This window comes from Drosophila kikkawai, chromosome 2L (genome assembly GCF_030179895.1).
Source record: "Drosophila kikkawai strain 14028-0561.14 chromosome 2L, DkikHiC1v2, whole genome shotgun sequence".
Classification (NCBI taxonomy): domain Eukaryota; kingdom Metazoa; phylum Arthropoda; class Insecta; order Diptera; family Drosophilidae; genus Drosophila; species Drosophila kikkawai.
The window spans coordinates 28,766,077-28,786,217 of NC_091728.1; the positions used below are offsets into that span (position 1 = coordinate 28,766,077).

General features: G+C 39.9%; 8 protein-coding genes across 8 annotated transcripts; 6 read left to right on the plus strand and 2 right to left on the minus strand.

Annotated features, from left to right (window-relative positions):
• Positions 1–97: 97 nt before the first annotated feature.
• Positions 98–2,960, plus strand: LOC121502590 (uncharacterized protein DDB_G0286447-like). The gene is made up of 2 exons (XM_070285729.1): positions 98–1,361; positions 2,830–2,960. Exons 1-2 carry the CDS (start codon positions 98–100, stop codon positions 2,958–2,960), a joined length of 1,395 nt encoding a protein of 464 aa, XP_070141830.1.
• An 851-nt stretch (positions 2,961–3,811) lies between these two features.
• Positions 3,812–4,423, plus strand: LOC121502597 (histone H1-like). Its single transcript, XM_041776290.2, has one exon. It carries the CDS (start codon positions 3,812–3,814, stop codon positions 4,421–4,423), a length of 612 nt encoding a protein of 203 aa, XP_041632224.1.
• Positions 4,424–4,963: 540 nt separating this feature from the next.
• On the minus strand, positions 4,964–5,335 carry LOC108085758 (histone H2B). The gene has a single exon (XM_017182501.3). It carries the CDS (start codon positions 5,333–5,335, stop codon positions 4,964–4,966), a length of 372 nt encoding a protein of 123 aa, XP_017037990.2.
• A 233-nt stretch (positions 5,336–5,568) lies between these two features.
• Positions 5,569–5,943, plus strand: LOC121502575 (histone H2A). The gene has a single exon (XM_041776265.2). The coding sequence runs from the start codon at positions 5,569–5,571 to the stop codon at positions 5,941–5,943; it is 375 nt and encodes a 124-aa protein (XP_041632199.1).
• A 472-nt stretch (positions 5,944–6,415) lies between these two features.
• Positions 6,416–6,727, minus strand: LOC108075010 (histone H4). The gene has a single exon (XM_017167262.3). It carries the CDS (start codon positions 6,725–6,727, stop codon positions 6,416–6,418), a length of 312 nt encoding a protein of 103 aa, XP_017022751.1.
• An 818-nt stretch (positions 6,728–7,545) lies between these two features.
• Positions 7,546–7,993, plus strand: LOC121502599 (histone H3). Its single transcript, XM_041776292.2, has one exon. The coding sequence runs from the start codon at positions 7,557–7,559 to the stop codon at positions 7,965–7,967; it is 411 nt and encodes a 136-aa protein (XP_041632226.1). The 5' UTR covers positions 7,546–7,556; the 3' UTR covers positions 7,968–7,993.
• Positions 7,994–10,196: 2,203 nt separating this feature from the next.
• On the plus strand, positions 10,197–13,059 carry LOC138928541 (uncharacterized protein DDB_G0286447-like). Its single transcript, XM_070285736.1, has 2 exons — positions 10,197–11,460; positions 12,929–13,059. Exons 1-2 carry the CDS (start codon positions 10,197–10,199, stop codon positions 13,057–13,059), a joined length of 1,395 nt encoding a protein of 464 aa, XP_070141837.1.
• Positions 13,060–14,376: 1,317 nt separating this feature from the next.
• On the plus strand, positions 14,377–16,664 carry LOC138928543 (putative uncharacterized protein DDB_G0277255). The gene is made up of 3 exons (XM_070285742.1): positions 14,377–15,640; positions 16,415–16,576; positions 16,642–16,664. The coding sequence occupies exons 1-3, from the start codon at positions 14,377–14,379 to the stop codon at positions 16,662–16,664; spliced, it is 1,449 nt and encodes a 482-aa protein (XP_070141843.1).
• Positions 16,665–20,141: the final 3,477 nt, after the last annotated feature.

The following is a 20,141-nucleotide window of genomic DNA, read 5'->3' on the forward strand; positions in this document are numbered from 1 at the left end:
ATTTTCGCCGTTAACTGGTGAGCCATGTGCGCCAGCTACCAGCGCATACATAAAGTGTGAAAAGCAAATTAAAAAAAATCATCGCATCAGCCCCTATATGGGCAAGAAATATAAAACTCCAAAAAGTCCCAAGAGCCCGAAAAAAGGCCACCAAGCTGATATGGCCGAGGGTGAGGGCATATCGACGGCTCCTGCCACACAAACCAGTGCAGCTGCCTCAACTGCGGCCGCAGCCACTATGGAAGCAACAACAACAAACGCAGCGCTGGCACTCTCTGCGACACCAGCAGCGGCAAGCATCAACGAAACGATTAGTGTGACCCTCCCCCACCAAACACAAAGGGGTAAGAGGAAGCATCACAGCGACACGTCTGCAGCTACGTCAAGCGCCAACAACAGTGGCAGCGACGGCAGCAGCAGTGACGACGGAATGATCAGCGACGGCCTCCACAACGGAAGCAACGATGGCATCCACTACGAAAGCGACAACAACAACAACAATGCCGTTCCGAAAACCAACAACAGCAGCAACGGCTGCACCAGCTGCATCGACAACAACAACAACACGGACAAAGTCCTCATCGATAAGGAGGAGCTACTCAGCCTCCGCACGGAGATCTACCTACTGCGCCAACGTCTGGCAAACGTGGAAAGAGGCTCCAATATAAAACAGCAGCTGGCTAGCCTGGGGCTAGCTGGCAACATCCAGCAATTCGAAGGCAACAAGTTTGCACCACTCTTCGAAGATGACCACGAAGAAGACGACGAAATGTCTGAAGCCAATGAAGACATTTGCAACTATGACGCCGAATTCCCAACACTTATGGGTAGTGGCGAAAACAACAGCAGCAGCAACGGCAGCAACTATAAAAACAACAATAGCAACAACAACAGCGGAAAAATAGTTAAAAAGAACAACAACAAAAACAACAACAAAAGGCAGAGCCCTCCCGCACAGCCAAATTCATCTACAAACAAATACAAAATAAAAATCAACAAAAGCAGCAACAACATCCATGGGCAGAGCCCTCCTGCAGAGTCCATGGATGTCGACGACGATGGAAACATCAATTACATCGACAGCAGCGATGATGATGACGCCGAGCTGGATGAAATTCTGGGGCCGCGACTAGCTGCACTGCGAGCAGCAGCGGCATCAGCGAAAGCGGCAGCTACAAAGTCTACATCTACATCAGCAATAGCAGCAGCTAAAACAGCAGCGGCCGCTAAATCTTCAACTGGAGCAGCATTTAAGGCGGCGCAACAAAAGCAGCAATCAACAACAGCAGCAGCAGTAGCAGCTATAAAAACCAAGATGCCGATAATAGCAGTCTACAATGCAGAACCAAAAGCAATTACGGGTATGTTAAGAAAGATAATCAGGGATAACACCTTTGTTTTAAATATTATAAATAAAAATTTAATCAACATTAAAGTAAACAAACTAGAAGATTTCATAAAAACAAAAGAACAACTAAAGATAAATAAATGCAATTACTACACATACACCCCCGACGAGTTAAAGTATCACTCATTAATCATCAAAAAGCTACCCATACAATCGTACGGAATGGAAGATGTAAAGTCGGCACTAGCCGACTCACTCCCAAATGTAAATATCACCTCAATCAAAATCTTTAAAAACAAATTCTGGCTTATTCAAATTGATAAGGCAGAACACATTAAACAGGTCCTACAATTAAAAACATTACTAAATTGTCGAATAAATATCGAGGGTATTAGGAAGAATAAAAACCAAATTCGGCAATGTTACAATTGCCAAAGATTCACTCATACAGCGGCTAATTGCAATATGCCGCATCGCTGTGTAAAATGCACAAATACACATCCACCTGGACAATGTACTGTACAGAAAACAAACGAACTTGACGAAAATGGGGAACAAATTCGTAATGTCAAATGCGTGAACTGTGGGGGTAATCACACGGCCAACGCCAAAATATGTCAAGTTCGCATCGATATCCTTAAAAAACTAAAAGAAAGAAAAGAGACTGAAAATAATCGACGAGCACAAACAAATAACCGTATCAACTCTGTAATACAAAATGGCAAATCCTTTGCATCTCTATTCAATCCAAATCTGAACCAAAATTCCAATTCAAATGCCAATTCAGGTCGCATTGTAACCTCAAATCCAACGCTTAGAAAGCATATGGAGGCGAGACTCGCAACTCCGCACAAGTCAAACCTTACACAAAGTACCAATAAGAACAATAATAACATCAACTCCAGCTCCCTTTTCAATAATCTAAATAGCGATGCCCTTGAATTTTTCGGTGCAGACATATTTCATTGCCTAACCGTAATGAAAAACACTGTAAACAAATATACAAATATTCAGACACCAACAACAAATCCAAGCGAGATTAAAAAACAAAAACAACAAATTCTATTAGATTTCCTAATACAAATGTCTATGTCAGTATCCACTCCATTGAATGCGTAGATTACGATGTATGTTTCAGAATGTCAACTCAATTGTTTCATTGCAAAAAAGACATGAATTCGATCAACTACTAAACCATTATCGTCCATTTTTAATGCACATTGCTGAGCATAGACTAAATCGTCGACATTAGATGAAATTAACAAAATATCAATTCATTCGACAGCAAATCGGAACCACTGATACCAATATCATGTGCAGATCACTGTCAATATAACCAGAAAACAAATACACATCGGTAGCAATATGCATACCGAACGATATTAAATACAAATCTTAAATAACTAGCCGCCCAATTGCAACAGCAACAGAGGCACTCCACAACTGTAAAAAACTTCGTCAATGAAGTTTTTGAAACACAGCTGTCGGAGCAAATATAGTTAACGTCAGTCCAACCCAAACAGATGATGGTAAATGGCAAGGTGCCGATGATATCGGTTTCACCAACGTCAACCAGGTATTTGATGAAAACCCATTGAGAAAAATAGTGTGAGGTAGGAGCGCTTTCAAAGTATACCACTCACCACTCAACTTAAATGTGAAATATTTAGAACAGCTCAAATAACTCGGGCTGGTGTATGATGATAATAACAATTTAGTATTTTGCCACAGGAAACAAAGTACAAATCTAAACCGTTTAACGGCAGAAAACCTGATCTTTTCAATAAATCAATAAGTTATACATTGGTGTTACCCTTTGTCTATCTTAACTTACCACTATTATCATATATGTATATATACATATATAGAAAATAACTGCAATTACAAAAACAATTACAATCTCAATTATTAAATTATTAATTAATTAAGTTAATTAATTACTAGTATTAATATTATTAAGTATTATCATTATCATTATTATTTTTCGTTTCCTTGTATTTTTTCGTTTTATACCTCCTCCTCCCCTGTAAATAGCTCCCCCCCTTTTTTCCCCCTAATATCTAGTCATAGTTTTAATCTTAGATTTAGTAAACACACAAAAACACCAAGCGCATACTGGGTTTTGCTCAAAAAGAGTTTTTCCCCAATAAGTAAATAAACGTAAACACACAAAAGTGATCTCGAAAAATCAAAAACAAAAATGCTTTAAACAATGTACCATTGAAAAACACAAAAGTAATTAACGCCTTGATAAGCAGCATAGCACGAGGCAATATAACACAAACCTAAAAGAAATTATACTAAGCTTGTCACTTAATTATAAATATTTAAAATAAGGAAAAATGTTAGCCTTAAGACCAAAATGACAAATAAACCTGAACTTGAACTTGAACTTGCTCGCGCCATTTCTATACAAACAAAAGTGTTTTTCGTAAGCTTTCGAAAATAATTAGTGAAGCAAAAATGTCCGACTCTGCAGTGGCAACATCCGCGTCCCCAGTGGCTGCCCCACCAGCGCCAGTTGAGAAGAAGGTGGCCGCCAAAAAGGCATCTGGTTCAGGAGCTACCAAGGCCAAGAAGGCAGCAGTTCCACCATCACATCCGCCAACTCAACAAATGGTGGATGCTTCCATCAAGAACTTGAAGGAGCGTGGTGGCTCATCGCTTCTGGCAATCAAGAAATATATCACTGCCACCTACAAGCCAAAGGTTGCGGCTGCTGAGAAAAAAGTCAAAAGCAAGAAGGTAGTCACCAAGAAAGCCGGAGCCACCGCAAAGAAAGCCGCCGGAGCTGCTGACAAGAAACCCAAGGCTAAGAAGGCCGTTGCCACCAAGAAGACTGCCGAGAAGAAGAAAACTGAGAAGGCAAAGGCCAAGGATGCCAAGAAAACTGGAGTCGTAAAGGCAAAGCCAGCAGCAGCAAAGGCTAAGCCGGCCGCCGCGAAGCCAAAGGCAGCCAAGGCACCGAAGGCCAAGGCAGCAGCGTCCGCCAAGCCTAAGAAGGCAGTGAAGAAAGCAACTGCTCCGGCTACCGCTAAGAAGCCGAAAGCCAAGACCACGGCGTCGAAGAAGTAAATTATGATAATCTTAATTATGGCAATTTTAGATTTCGAAATCTGAAATTTGAAATTGATTTAAACAAGCCCTTTTCAGGGCTACAAAACTTTTTTAAAAGAGAGCTAAATTATCAATTTTTTAAAATTACAAATAGTGTTCCCGCTTCCTTTAAAACCCAGAAGTATTTATATATTTGATAATAAATAATAATACTAATAAATTAATTTTCGGAGGAAAATAGCGTATCGCAGTCAAGAGTCATGTCCGACCCTATAAACCATATTAATTTTTGGTCAGCATATCGATCTAAGTCGATTTTTTGGTAGAATTACTTTTTTTTTCCAAATTTTTTAAAGGGGTCACATTTAAATTGTACTATTCCAGGAAAATTTTAATTCGAAATAGATTTTATATTTTACAGGACAGCTTTTGGTTTTAAAATGGAAGCTTTATATATTTAAAGAAAAATTAGGCTTTTGAAAATTCAGATTCTTTGGTAAAACTTTTTGTGGCCCTGAAAAGGGCCTTTTTAATGCTTCTCCGCATCCGCGGGGAAATTTACTTGGAGCTGGTGTACTTGGTGACAGCCTTGGTTCCCTCACTGACGGCGTGCTTTGCCAACTCTCCGGGCAGGAGCAGACGAACAGCAGTTTGGATTTCCCGACTGGTGATGGTCGAGCGCTTGTTGTAGTGCGCCAGACGAGAAGCCTCGGCAGCAATGCGCTCGAAGATGTCATTCACAAAGCTGTTCATGATGCTCATCGCCTTCGAGGAAATGCCAGTGTCGGGATGGACCTGCTTCAGGACCTTGTAGATGTAGATAGCATAGCTCTCCTTCCTCTTCCGCTTCTTCTTCTTGTCGTTCTTAGTGATGTTCTTCTGGGCCTTGCCAGCCTTCTTGGCTGCCTTTCCACTGGTTTTAGGCGGCATTATTTTTTCACTTCACTTCACTTTGCGATTAACTCACTTTTCATAGCAGTCGGGCTTGGGTGTTCGCTCTTATACTTTTTTTCAAGCAATGTTTTCAGGTCTAAGGCGACCCACCCCTAACTGAACGCACAGGCAGAACTAAAAGTATAAATTCGTGACAAGCTGGGCAGCCGGCAACATTCGTTCTTCGTGTGTGTGCAGTGAATAAAGTGAAATAACTGAAATAAGAGAAAATGTCTGGTCGTGGAAAAGGTGGCAAAGTTAAGGGAAAGGCAAAGTCCCGGTCCAACCGTGCCGGACTTCAGTTCCCTGTCGGCCGTATCCATCGTCTGCTCCGCAAGGGCAACTACGCCGAGCGCGTCGGTGCCGGCGCTCCAGTTTACCTGGCTGCCGTGATGGAATATCTGGCCGCTGAGGTTCTCGAGTTGGCTGGCAATGCTGCTCGTGACAACAAGAAGACGAGGATCATCCCGCGTCATCTGCAGCTGGCCATCCGCAACGACGAAGAGTTGAACAAGCTGCTCTCCGGCGTCACCATTGCCCAGGGAGGTGTGTTGCCCAACATCCAGGCTGTTCTGTTGCCCAAGAAGACCGAGAAGAAGGCTTAAGCGTTCAAAAAGCGTGCCAGAAACCTTGTACATAAAAACAAACTCAAACCCAAACGTCCTTTTCAGGACGACCAAACTATTTCAAAAGAAACTTACAATTTCAAATATGCCTAGCTAAGTTTAAACAATATTAATAATTATATAATAAATAAATTTATATATATAAAATATACATATAATATTTATATTTTTGGTTATCGCTATGCAGAAACCAATAGTACAGTCGTCAGAGAAATTCCAGGACATGGACAATGAACATTGTCATTGCAAGACAGTTTACGCTACCTAAAGATGTGATTGTCTTCCTACGGAAACCCCGACCAATTCAAATAAAGATATTTCCATTCTTGGGCTAGAATATTCAATGTTAAGATATATGCGAAATATAACTTGATAATTTTTCTCTTTTATGAAATTAAGTGGTGGTCCTGAAAAGGACCGATTGTTGAGAAGTACAGACTGTACTGATTTTTTAACCGCCGAAACCGTACAGGGTGCGGCCTTGTCTCTTCAGGGCGTAGACGACGTCCATGGCTGTGACGGTCTTCCTCTTGGCGTGTTCAGTGTAGGTGACGGCATCACGGATCACGTTCTCCAAAAACACCTTCAGAACACCACGGGTTTCCTCGTAAATGAGTCCCGAAATGCGCTTCACGCCGCCACGCCGAGCCAGACGACGGATGGCTGGCTTTGTGATACCCTGGATGTTATCACGCAGCACTTTGCGATGACGCTTGGCGCCACCTTTTCCCAAGCCTTTGCCTCCTTTACCGCGACCAGTCATTTTTCACTATTTTATTTTTACACTTCGAAATAGAGCTGGGAAACTATCGATGGTACTATCGAGGTATCGACTTTTTCCTTTTTTTGAGCCACCATCGATAGTTTTTTATCACTATCGATAGTACGGGACTATTTTTATATCTCTGCTTTGTTGCTGAAATTTAGTAAGAAAAATGCAAACAAATATATATATATATGTATATATATATTTTTTTTTTTATAATAAAAATGTATTCTAAATTAACTTAAATTGGAGTTGGTGGTGAAAAATATTAACTGAATCTCAAAAGAAAGGGTGCGTCTACGCCACGTCTTCAGAGTCTAAGCGTATGTTTAGCAATGGTAATACAATTTTATTTGTGCAAAGTTGCTTGGATAGAATATTTATGTTAATTACTTAGTCAAAACATATTGAATAGTATTATAATTCTATTTGAAATTGCTATAACTTTAATTTGCAAAAAGAATCGTAAAAAAACGATACTATCGATAGTATCGAATTTTCGTTTTCAAAACATCGAAAATATCGAATGGTGTCACTATCGATAGTTTCCCAGCTCTACTTCGAAAGTCACCACTGAACTAATGTAGAAGCCGCGTCGGCCGCTCCTATTTATACCTAAACTCTGCTCTGCACGAGCGAGCCCGAACGCTATGGCCTTCTCGCTCTGTGCTCGACAAACGAAATGGCATGTGCTTCGACTAGCTCTCTCTTTTCCACCCTCCACGTTTTGCTATATAAGAGGGTAGGCAATTCGCAGCTCGTTTATTGTGTTTTCAGACTCGTGAAGTAAACAGTGAACAGACAGTGAAAATAAGAAGAATCTAAAATGGCCCGTACCAAGCAGACCGCTCGCAAATCGACTGGTGGCAAGGCGCCACGCAAACAACTGGCAACCAAGGCCGCTCGCAAGAGTGCCCCAGCCACCGGTGGTGTGAAGAAGCCCCATCGCTATCGCCCCGGAACTGTGGCTCTGCGTGAGATCCGTCGCTACCAGAAGAGTACCGAGCTGCTGATCCGCAAGCTGCCTTTCCAGCGCTTGGTGCGTGAAATCGCTCAGGACTTCAAGACTGACCTGCGCTTCCAGAGCTCGGCCGTGATGGCTCTGCAGGAAGCTAGCGAAGCCTACCTGGTTGGTCTCTTTGAAGATACCAACTTGTGTGCCATCCACGCCAAGCGAGTCACAATCATGCCCAAGGACATCCAGCTGGCCCGTCGTATCCGTGGCGAGCGTGCTTAAGTTGAGATTGCTTCGACTAGCAAATAGCGTCAATACATTTTGTACAAATCGGTCCTTTTCAGGACCACAAACATATTTATAATAGAGATTATACATTTTCATATATAATTTACATACTACAAATAAAACATTCCCGGTTTTGCGTTTTTATGGTTAAATATCTTATAGTCAGAGATCGATCTTAAAATATATAAATACAAATATTTACAATTATTTAGATAGTGCGATACTCTATTGGTATCTACGGAATGTAGGGACATTTATATTATTTTAATTCAGGGAATTTTTAAAAGATTAAAAAGGTATATTGAAAAACCAAATTGTACCGTGTTTGATCAAATTGATGTGGTTTTAATCCAGTATATTTACTTTAATTAGCTTAAGGGGGGATATACATGTAAACCAAAATTTTTTTTGGTTTAAAAAATAGTTTGTTACTTAAAGAATATACTGTGTAAGTTTCATTATCGAATTCCAACTCCAAGTGCCTCAAATCAACTATATACGCAACATATCGGAGTGAATCAAAAATTATTATGATCAGCATGAAATTATCTTCTATTTGAACCTAAATGCGGGTAATACAAATGAATATTACTATTTTTTAAGAGGGTGGGAAGTGAAATCTGATTACCTGAAAATGGCATTTTTTCTTAGGAAATGATTTCCTACATTAAAAAATTCACGAAAAATGTCTACATTTTGACCGTTTACATGTATATCCCCCTTAAGGCCTGAAGTTGGTATAGCTAAACTAAAATTTCGCGCAATTTGAATTACGCGTTAATTTCATAATAAATAAATAAATAATTAAAATATTTACTTAAGTTATTAAGTTCGAAAAAAATGTATTCAAACTGCTTGATTTGAACATTTTATTTAAGTAATAAAAAACAAATCAATTTGTTTTTTCTATTTTTCTTAAGATATTAATATTACACTTATAAACTAAAAATCCATCAAATTAAATGCTTAAAAGATTTAATTTCCCGTCTCCTTGGGTACTGTGCTCAAGAAAACTCGAATATAAATGTTGTATGGGGAACATAATAGGCCATTTCCAAGAAACAAATGCATAAATTCAGTTTAAACTTTTATTAACTAAAACATGTGTCCTATTTATTTTACAAAATTGACAAAAACTAATATATTTTAAAATATTAATATTTTTTAGGTAGCCAAAACCATACCCGAAAGTACCAAGAAAGCCGACAATTTATGTATGAAAGGGCCAATTTGAAAGTGGTCAAAAAATACCATAATTTGTTTAAAACGAAAATATTTTGAGTGTTCCCGCAAGTAAAAGGTTCAAATTTCACTCTTTCTAAAAAATATTCATAATATTCATAAATTTTAATATTTTAACAGATGATTTTTCACGAAATGCTTTGGTCAAAAATGCAAATCTTGAACTCCAGACACTTTTACAAAATGATCCAAAGAATAATTTCACATTAAAATAACTAAACATGTTTTATGAAACATTTAAGTGCTTAAAATAATTAAAACATTCTACCATTTAAAAATATAACATTGAGAAAAGAAGAAAATAAAACTGCACATCGATCAAACATAGGCAACGTAAATGAGCGCTGCCAAACACATAGTTATACTGCTCTCCTCCTCGATTCTCATATCAACGAGGGACGTCGGGTCTAGACCGCTCGCGCCATTTCTATACAAACAAAAGTGTTTTTCGTTAGCTTTCGAAAATAATTAGTGAAGCAAAAATGTCCGACTCTGCAGTGGCAACATCCGCTGACTGAGTAATAAACTGAGTAAACTTGACTGAGTGACCGAAGTGAAAAAGTGGAAAAGTGAAAAAGAGAAAAAGTGATTTGAAAAAGAAAGAAAGAGACAGCATCATACTGAAAAGTGAAAGAGACAGAATATAGTGGAAAAGTGAAGGAGACACTGGAGAGAGACGAAGCTCCCACAGTTGATGGTTGTGTAGCGAACCAACCAGAATCGCACGCGAGTGTAACGAGCGAGTTAATCGGTGCGAGCGCAAGCGTGATCCCCCAATGTAAGGGGGAGAGTACCTTAACTCCGAGTGCGGGAAATCTGGAACCTGCAAATACGAGTGCAAGTGAGACGGGCGACACCGTTGGGCACGCGCCCTCAGCTGTGGCATTTTCGCCGTTAACTGGTGAGCCATGTGCGCCAGCTACCAGCGCATACATAAAGTGTGAAAAGCAAATTAAAAAAAATCATCGCATCAGCCCCTATATGGGCAAGAAATATAAAACTCCAAAAAGTCCCAAGAGCCCGAAAAAAGGCCACCAAGCTGATATGGCCGAGGGTGAGGGCATATCGACGGCTCCTGCCACACAAACCAGTGCAGCTGCCTCAACTGCGGCCGCAGCCACTATGGAAGCAACAACAACAAACGCTGCGCTGGCACTCTCTGCGACACCAGCAGCGGCAAGCATCAACGAAACGATTAGTGTGACCCTCCCCCACCAAACACAAAGGGGTAAGAGGAAGCATCACAGCGACACGTCTGCAGCTACGTCAAGCGCCAACAACAGTGGCAGCGACGGCAGCAGCAGTGACGACGGAATGATCAGCGACGGCCTCCACAACGGAAGCAACGATGGCATCCACTACGAAAGCGACAACAACAACAACAATGCCGTTCCGAAAACCAACAACAGCAGCAACGGCTGCACCAGCTGCATCGACAACAACAACAACACGGACAAAGTCCTCATCGATAAGGAGGAGCTACTCAGCCTCCGCACGGAGATCTACCTACTGCGCCAACATCTGGCAAACGTGGAAAGAGGCTCCAATATAAAACAGCAGCTGGCTAGCCTGGGGCTAGCTGGCAACATCCAGCAATTCGAAGGCAACAAGTTTGCACCACTCTTCGAAGATGACCACGAAGAAGACGACGAAATGTCTGAAGCCAATGAAGACATTTGCAACTATGACGCCGAATTCCCAACACTTATGGGTAGTGGCGAAGACAACAGCAGCAGCAACGGCAGCAACTATAAAAACAACAATAGCAACAACAACAGCGGAAAAATAGTTAACAAGAACAACAACAAAAACAACAACAAAAGGCAGAGCCCTCCCGCACAGCCAAATTCATCTACAAACAAATACAAAATAAAAATCAACAAAAGCAGCAACAACATCCATGGGCAGAGCCCTCCTGCAGAGTCCATGGATGTCGACGACGATGGAAACATCAATTACATCGACAGCGGCGATGATGATGACGCCGAGCTGGATGAAATTCTGGGGCCGCGACTAGCTGCACTGCGAGCAGCAGCGGCATCAGCGAAAGCGGCAGCTACAAAGTCTACATCTACATCAGCAATAGCAGCAGCTAAAACAGCAGCGGCCGCTAAATCTTCAACTGGAGCAGCATTTAAGGCGGCGCAACAAAAGCAGCAATCAACAACAGCAGCAGCAGTAGCAGCTATAAAAACCAAGATGCCGATAATAGCAGTCTACAATGCAGAACCAAAAGCAATTACGGGTATGTTAAGAAAGATAATCAGGGATAACACCTTTGTTTTAAATATTATAAATAAAAATTTAATCAACATTAAAGTAAACAAACTAGAAGATTTCATAAAAACAAAAGAACAACTAAAGACAAATAAATGCAATTACTACACATACACCCCCGACGAGTTAAAGTATCACTCATTAATCATCAAAAAGCTACCCATACAATCGTACGGAATGGAAGATGTAAAATCGGCACTAGCCGACTCACTTCCAAATGTAAATATCACCTCAATCAAAATCTTTAAAAACAAATTCTGGCTTATTCAAATTGATAAGGCAGAACACATTAAACAGGTCCTACAATTAAAAACATTACTAAATTGTCGAATAAATATCGAGGGTATTAGGAAGAATAAAAACCAAATTCGGCAATGTTACAATTGCCAAAGATTCACTCATACAGCGGCTAATTGCAATATGCCGCATCGCTGTGTAAAATGCACAAATACACATCCACCTGGACAATGTACTGTACAGAAAACAAACGAACTTGACGAAAATGGGGAACAAATTCGTAATGTCAAATGCGTGAACTGTGGGGGTAATCACACGGCCAACGCCAAAATATGTCAAGTTCGCATCGATATCCTTAAAAAACTAAAAGAAAGAAAAGAGACTGAAAATAATCGACGAGCACAAACAAATAACCGTATCAACTCTGTAATACAAAATGGCAAATCCTTTGCATCCCTATTCAATCCAAATCTGAACCAAAATTCCAATTCAAATGCCAATTCAGGTCGCATTGTAACCTCAAATCCAACGCTTAGAAAGCATATGGAGGCGAGACTCGCAACTCCGCACAAGTCAAACCTTACACAAAGTACCAATAAGAACAATAATAACATCAACTCCAGCTCCCTTTTCAATAATCTAAATAGCGATGCCCTTGAATTTTTCGGTGCAGACATATTTCATTGCCTAACCGTAATGAAAAACACTGTAAACAAATATACAAATATTCAGACACCAACAACAAATCCAAGCGAGATTAAAAAACAAAAACAACAAATTCTATTAGATTTCCTAATACAAATGTCTATGTCAGTATCCACTCCATTGAATGCGTAGATTACGATGTATGTTTCAGAATGTCAACTCAATTGTTTCATTGCAAAAAAGACATGAATTCGATCAACTACTAAACCATTATCGTCCATTTTTAATGCTCATTGCTGAGCATAGACTAAATCGTCGACATTAGATGAAATTAACAAAATATCAATTCATTCGACAGCAAATCGGAACCACTGATACCAATATCATGCGCAGATCACTGTCAATATAACCAGAAAACAAATACACATCGGTAGCAATATGCATACCGAACGATATTAAATACAAATCTTAAATAACTAGCCGCCCAATTGCAACAGCAACAGAGGCACTCCACAACTGTAAAAAACTTCGTCAATGAAGTTTTTGAAACACAGCTGTCGGAGCAAATATAGTTAACGTCAGTCCAACCCAAACAGATGATGGTAAATGGCAAGGTGCCGATGATATCGGTTTCACCAACGTCAACCAGGTATTTGATGAAAACCCATTGAGAAAAATAGTGTGAGGTAGGAGCGCTTTCAAAGTATACCACTCACCACTCAACTTAAATGTGAAATATTTAGAACAGCTCAAATAACTCGGGCTGGTGTATGATGATAATAACAATTTAGTATTTTGCCAAACAGGAAACAAAGTACAAATCTAAACCGTTTAACGGCAGAAAACCTGATCTTTTCAATAAATCAATAAGTTATACATTGGTGTTACCCTTTGTCTATCTTAACTTACCACTATTATCATATATGTATATATACATATATAGAAAATAACTGCAATTACAAAAACAATTACAATCTCAATTATTAAATTATTAATTAATTAAGTTAATTAATTACTAGTATTAATATTATTAAGTATTATCATTATCATTATTATTTTTCGTTTCCTTTTATTTTTTCGTTTTATACCTCCTCCTCCCCTGTAAATAGCTCCCCCCCTTTTTCCCCCTAATATCTAGTCATAGTTTTAATCTTAGATTTAGTAAACACACAAAAACACCAAGCGCATACTGGGTTTTGCTCAAAAAGAGTTTTTCCCCAATAAGTAAATAAACGTAAACACACAAAAGTGATCTCGAAAAATCAAAAACAAAAATGCTTTAAACAATGTACCATTGAAAAACACAAAAGTAATTAACGCCTTGATAAGCAGCATAGCACGAGGCAATATAACACAAACCTAAAAGAAATTATACTAAGCTTGTCACTTAATTATAAATATTTAAAATAAGGAAAAATGTTAGCCTTAAGACCAAAATGACAAATAAACCTGAACTTGAACTTGAACTTGCTCGCGCCATTTCTATACAAACAAAAGTGTTTTTCGTTAGCTTTCGAAAATAATTAGTGAAGCAAAAATGTCCGACTCTGCAGTGGCAACATCCGCTGACTGAGTAAACTGAGTAAACTGAGTAAACTTGACTGTGAAAAGTGAAAAAGTGATCTGACCGAGAAAAAGTGGAAAAGTGAAAAGTGATCTGAAAAAGAAAGAAAGAGACAGAATCATACTGAAAGAGTGAGACACAATACAAGTGGAAAAGATAGAGACACTGGAGAGAGACCCGCACGCGAGTGTAACGAGCGAGTTAACCGGTGCGAGCGCAAGCGTGATTCCCCAATGTAAGGGGGAGAGTACCTTAACTCAGAGTGCGGGAAATCTGGAACCTGCAAATACGAGTGCAAGTGAGACGGGCGACACCGTTGGGCACGCGCCCTCGGCTGTGGCATTTTCGCCGTTAACTGGTGAGCCATGTGCGCCAGCTACCAGCGCATACATAAAGTGTGAAAAGCAAATTAAAAAAAATCATCGCATCAGCCCCTATATGGGCAAGAAATATAAAACTCCAAAAAGTCCCAAGAGCCCGAAAAAAGGCCACCAAGCTGATATGGCCGAGGGTGAGGGCATATCGACGGCTCCTGCCACACAAACCAGTGCAGCTGCCTCAACTGCGGCCGCAGCCACTATGGAAGCAACAACAACAAACGCAGCGCTGGCACTCTCTGCGACACCAGCAGCGGCAAGCATCAAGGAAACGATTAGTGTGACCCTCCCCCACCAAACACAAAGGGGTAAGAGGAAGCATCACAGCGACACGTCTGCAGCTACGTCAAGCGCCAACAACAGTGGCAGCGACGGCAGCAGCAGTGACGACGGAATGATCAGCGACGGCCTCCACAACGGAAGCAACGATGGCATCCACTACGAAAGCGACAACAACAACAACAATGCCGTTCCGAAAACCAACAACAGCAGCAACGGCTGCACCAGCTGCATCGACAACAACAACAACACGGACAAAGTCCTCATCGATAAGGAGGAGCTACTCAGCCTCCGCACGGAGATCTACCTACTGCGCCAACGTCTGGCAAACGTGGAAAGAGGCTCCAATATAAAACAGCAGCTGGCTAGCCTGGGGCTAGCTGGCAACATCCAGCAATTCGAAGGCAACAAGTTTGCACCACTCTTCGAAGATGACCACGAAGAAGACGACGAAATGTCTGAAGCCAATGAAGACATTTGCAACTATGACGCCGAATTCCCAACACTTATGGGTAGTGGCGAAAACAACAGCAGCAGCAACGGCAGCAACTATAAAAACAACAATAGCAACAACAACAGCGGAAAAATAGTTAAAAAGAACAACAACAAAAACAACAACAAAAGGCAGAGCCCTCCCGCACAGCCAAATTCATCTACAAACAAATACAAAATAAAAATCAACAAAAGCAGCAACAACATCCATGGGCAGAGCCCTCCTGCAGAGTCCATGGATGTCGACGACGATGGAAACATCAATTACATCGACAGCGACGATGATGATGACGCCGAAATGGATGAAATTCTGGGGCCGCGACTAGCTGCACTGCGAGCAGCAGCGGCATCAGCGAAAGCGGCAGCAACAAAGTCTACATCTACATCAGCAATAGCAGCAGCTAAAACAGCAGCGGCCGCTAAATCTTCAACTGGAGCAGCATTTAAGGCGGCGCAACAAAAGCAGCAATCAACAACAGCAGCAGCAGTAGCAGCTATAAAAACCAAGATGCCGATAATAGCAGTCTACAATGCAGAACCAAAAGCAATTACGGGTATGTTAAGAAAGATAATCAGGGATAACACCTTTGTTTTAAATATTATAAATAAAAATTTAATCAACATTAAAGTAAACAAACTAGAAGATTTCATAAAAACAAAAGAACAACTAAAGATAAATAAATGCAATTACTACACATACACCCCCGACGAGTTAAAGTATCACTCATTAATCATCAAAAAGCTACCCATACAATCGTACGGAATGGAAGATGTAAAGTCGGCACTAGCCGACTCACTCCCAAATGTAAATATCACCTCAATCAAAATCTTTAAAAACAAATTCTGGCTTATTCAAATTGATAAGGCAGAACACATTAAACAGGTCCTACAATTAAAAACATTACTAAATTGTCGAATAAATATCGAGGGTATTAGGAAGAATAAAAACCAAATTCGGCAATGTTACAATTGCCAAAGATTCACTCATACAGCGGCCAATTGCAATATGCCGCATCGCTGTGTAAAATGCACAAATACACATCCACCCGGACAATGTACTGTACAGAAAACAAACGAACTTGACGAAAATGGGGAACAAATTCGTAACGTCAAATGCGTGAACTGTGGGGGTAATCACACGGCCAACGCCAAAATATGTCAAGTTCGCATCGATATCCTTAAAAAACTAAAAGAAAGAAAAGAGACTGAAAATAATCGACGAGCACAAACAAATAACCGTATCAACTCTGTAATACAAAATGGCAAATCCTTTGCATCTCTATTCAATCCAAATCTGAACCAAAATTCCAATTCAAATGCCAATTCAGGTCGCATTGTAACCTCAAATCCAACGCTTAGAAAGCATATGGAGGCGAGACTCGCAACTCCGCACAAGTCAAACCTTACACAAAGTACCAATAAGAACAATAATAACACCAACCCCAGCTCCCTTTTCAATAATCTAAATAGCGATGCCCTTGAATTTTTCGGTGCAGACATATTTCATTGCCTAACCGTAATGAAAAACACTGTAAGCAAATATACAAATATTCAGACACCAACAACAAATCCAAGTGAGATTAAAAAACAAAAACAACAAATTCTATTAGATTTCCTAATACAAATGTCTATGTCAGTATCCACTCCATTGAATGCGTAGATTACGATGTATGTTTCAGAATGTCAACTCAATTGTTTCATTGCAAAAAAGACATGAATTTGATCAACTACTAAACCATTATCGTCCATTTCTGATGCTCATTGCTGAGCATAGACTCAATCGCCGGCATCAGATGAAATTAACGAAATATCAATTCATTCGACAACAAATCGGAGCCACTGATACCAGTAGCATGCGCAGATCACTGTCAATACAACCAGAAAACAAATGCACATCTGTAGCTATATGCATACAGAACGGTATCAAATACAAGCCCATCAATCTCAAGCCGCTTAAATACCTTGAAGCTATAGCAATTGAATTGACATTTGAAACAAAATCAGCTCCATCGTCGTCATCGTTGTCAGCTCTGAGAAAAACATTAGTCGCCGTATCGCTGTACAAACGTCCCCCTGAACCCTTGCTTGTGTCAGACTTGGATTCACTAATGGCAGATATAACAAATGCATCACCAAATTCGCAAATCGTCATTGGTGGTGACTTGAACGCGAAACATCCCAGTTGGCATGTACCAACACATAGCGTTTATCATTTGAATGAGGCTGGCAAAGTCTTGTTCAAGTGGATAAGCAATCAGCCCGGCTTGTTGTTGCGTCCAACTGGGGGGCCAACACGTCTCAATCCCATCAATGGCAATCATTCATCCATTGATTTGTTCATATCATCCATAGATTTGCCACTAAACTATGGCTTAAACTGTCCAACAATAGGTGACTTTACATCAGATCACTATGGTATTATGGCTGATATACCAATCGATCGTTTCCAACCAGTCCAGTTAGATCAAAAAAAAACTCTAAATTTTGCCAAAATGAATCACTTAATATGGAACACAATTGTTCTAAACAATATCGCTGAAATATCAAATACAACAAATCTAAGTGCAAATGATATTGACGAGCATGTGACCAAATTGAGTGATGCATTTAATATGGCACTAAACAATGAGAGAGCAATCCCCAAGCGATCGTTTAACCTGTCCAAGCCAAAGAAAATAATTGAACTAAATAAGCGTTGCCTCAAACTAATAAGCTATCGTCGTTTGCTCAAACGACGGCTACACCGACGCCGTCTAACGATGACAAATCGTGAAGGCGGTGTCATCAGATGTATGATCTCTGAACTGTCTATACTTATTGAAAATGAGATTGAAAAATCTCATCTTAGATTCATTGAGCGAAAGGTACTAGATATTAAACCTAGGGACATAAGCCTAAGAAAACTCTTACCCTCGGATCCAGCATCTGAATGTAATCATAGCATACGTTTAACGCCAGCTGAAAAATCAATGATTGACTTTGATACATCAGATCTAATCTCATCGTCGTTTGGCAAAGTAAATGCCCTCGCCTGGCACTTTGAGCAGGCACATAAACAAAACAATTCTCAAATAACTAGCCGCCCATTGCAACAACAACAGCAACAGAGGCACTCCGCAACTGTCAATAACTTCGTCAATGAAGTCTTTGCAACACAGTTGTCGGAGCAAAATATAGTTAATTTCAGCCCAACTCAGACAGCTGATGGCAAATGGCAGGGTGCCGATGATATCGGTTTCACCAACGCCAGCCAACTATTTGATTTTATTAGAGACAGCAATAATAAGCGAACTCTTGGGCCAGACGGCACGAGCAATTATTTGTTAAAACGTTGCAATTGGCTGATACTAGAGCATCTAGCAAAACTCTTCAACCACTGCTATAATAAGGGGCATTTCCCAAGTAATTGGAAATGTGGTCGTGTCGTAGCCATACCTAAACCAAACAATGACAAAGAAAAACTAAAAAGCTTTAGACCAATAACAGTCCTCTCGGCAGTAAGCCAATTATTCGAAAGATTCCTCCTATTGAAATTGAAAAAACACTTGGATAGAAATCCAATATTAAGAGACTTCCAATTCGGTTTTCGAGATGGTCTATCCATAGACCATGCACTAGCCGTGGCAAACTCTTTCATATACGGCAAACTGATCGAACGAAAGCCAACCATAGCGGTGGCTTTGGACTTTCAAAAAGCTTTCGACACTGTTTGGAAAAACGGTCTTATCTACAAGATGCATGAATTACAGGGATTCAATCCACACATAACTAGAATCATCTATAGTTACTTAACCAATCGGTCATTCTTTGTTGCCAGTCAGGATGGCATGAATAGGTCATTACTGCGAAATGTAGTTGCTGGTGTACCGCAGGGCTCGTTGCTTTCACCCATACTATATAACATCTATTTGGCAGATTTTCCATCCTTTCGCCGTAGTCAGGGCTCGAACTCAACTGCTAGCATACAACCACTTATATATGCAGATGACGTATTACTGCTAGCGTCAGGAGCGCGTATAGCGAGTGCTGAGCTTGATCTAAACCAATACTTGGATCAGCTCAGTCACTATTTCCAAAAGTGGAAATTGAAACTAAACGCAGATAAATGTACTGGTTGCTACATCCTAGGGACAAATCTAAAAGACTTGGTGCAGAACGCCAGACATTTCAAACCCCGGATATATATAAATCGAAACATATCAATTAATATGCACGATGAGTTGAAATATTTGGGAATCCTGTATGACAATAAACTAAAATTTGATAGGCACATCACAAACACGCTAAATAAGGCAAAAGGGCGCATTACAAAAATGTATAACGTCTTTGGATCGCTATCCAGAGACTGGGGTTACCCATCAAACCCTAAATTAGCCAAAATAAAGGCTCTCATTTATAAAAAGATTGTACAGCCGACTCTAACATATGGCCATATTGGCTGGTTTGCTGTGCAATCAAATCAAATGGAAAAATTAAGAGTGTTTGAACGAAAACTAATAAGAAGAGCGATCGGAGCAGAGGCCCGTGACCCTATAACAAGACATTACATTAACAACAAAGAACTATACAAACTGACAAACATAAAACGCGCGGACGTACACAGTTTTCGTATAATTGAAAATTTTATTAGGGCCAACATGAACAGTGAAAATCCACTAATCAAAGAGAGTGTAAAGCAAGAACGTTTCAGAGTTGACCACTCACCCTACAACTTAAATGTGAAATATTTAGAACAGCTTAAAGAACTCGGGCTGGTGTATGATGTAAATAACAATTTAGTATTTTACCACAGGAAACAAAGTACAAATCTAAACCGTTTAACGGCAGAAAACCTGATCTTTTCAATAAATCAATAAGTTATACATTGGTGTTACCCTTTATCTATCTTAACTTACCACTATTATCATATATACATACATATATATAGGAAATAAGTACAATTACAAAACAACAATTATAATCTCAATTATTAAACTATCAATTAATTAAGTTAATTAATTACCAGTATTAATATTATTAATTATTATCATTATCATTATTATTTTTCGTTTCCTT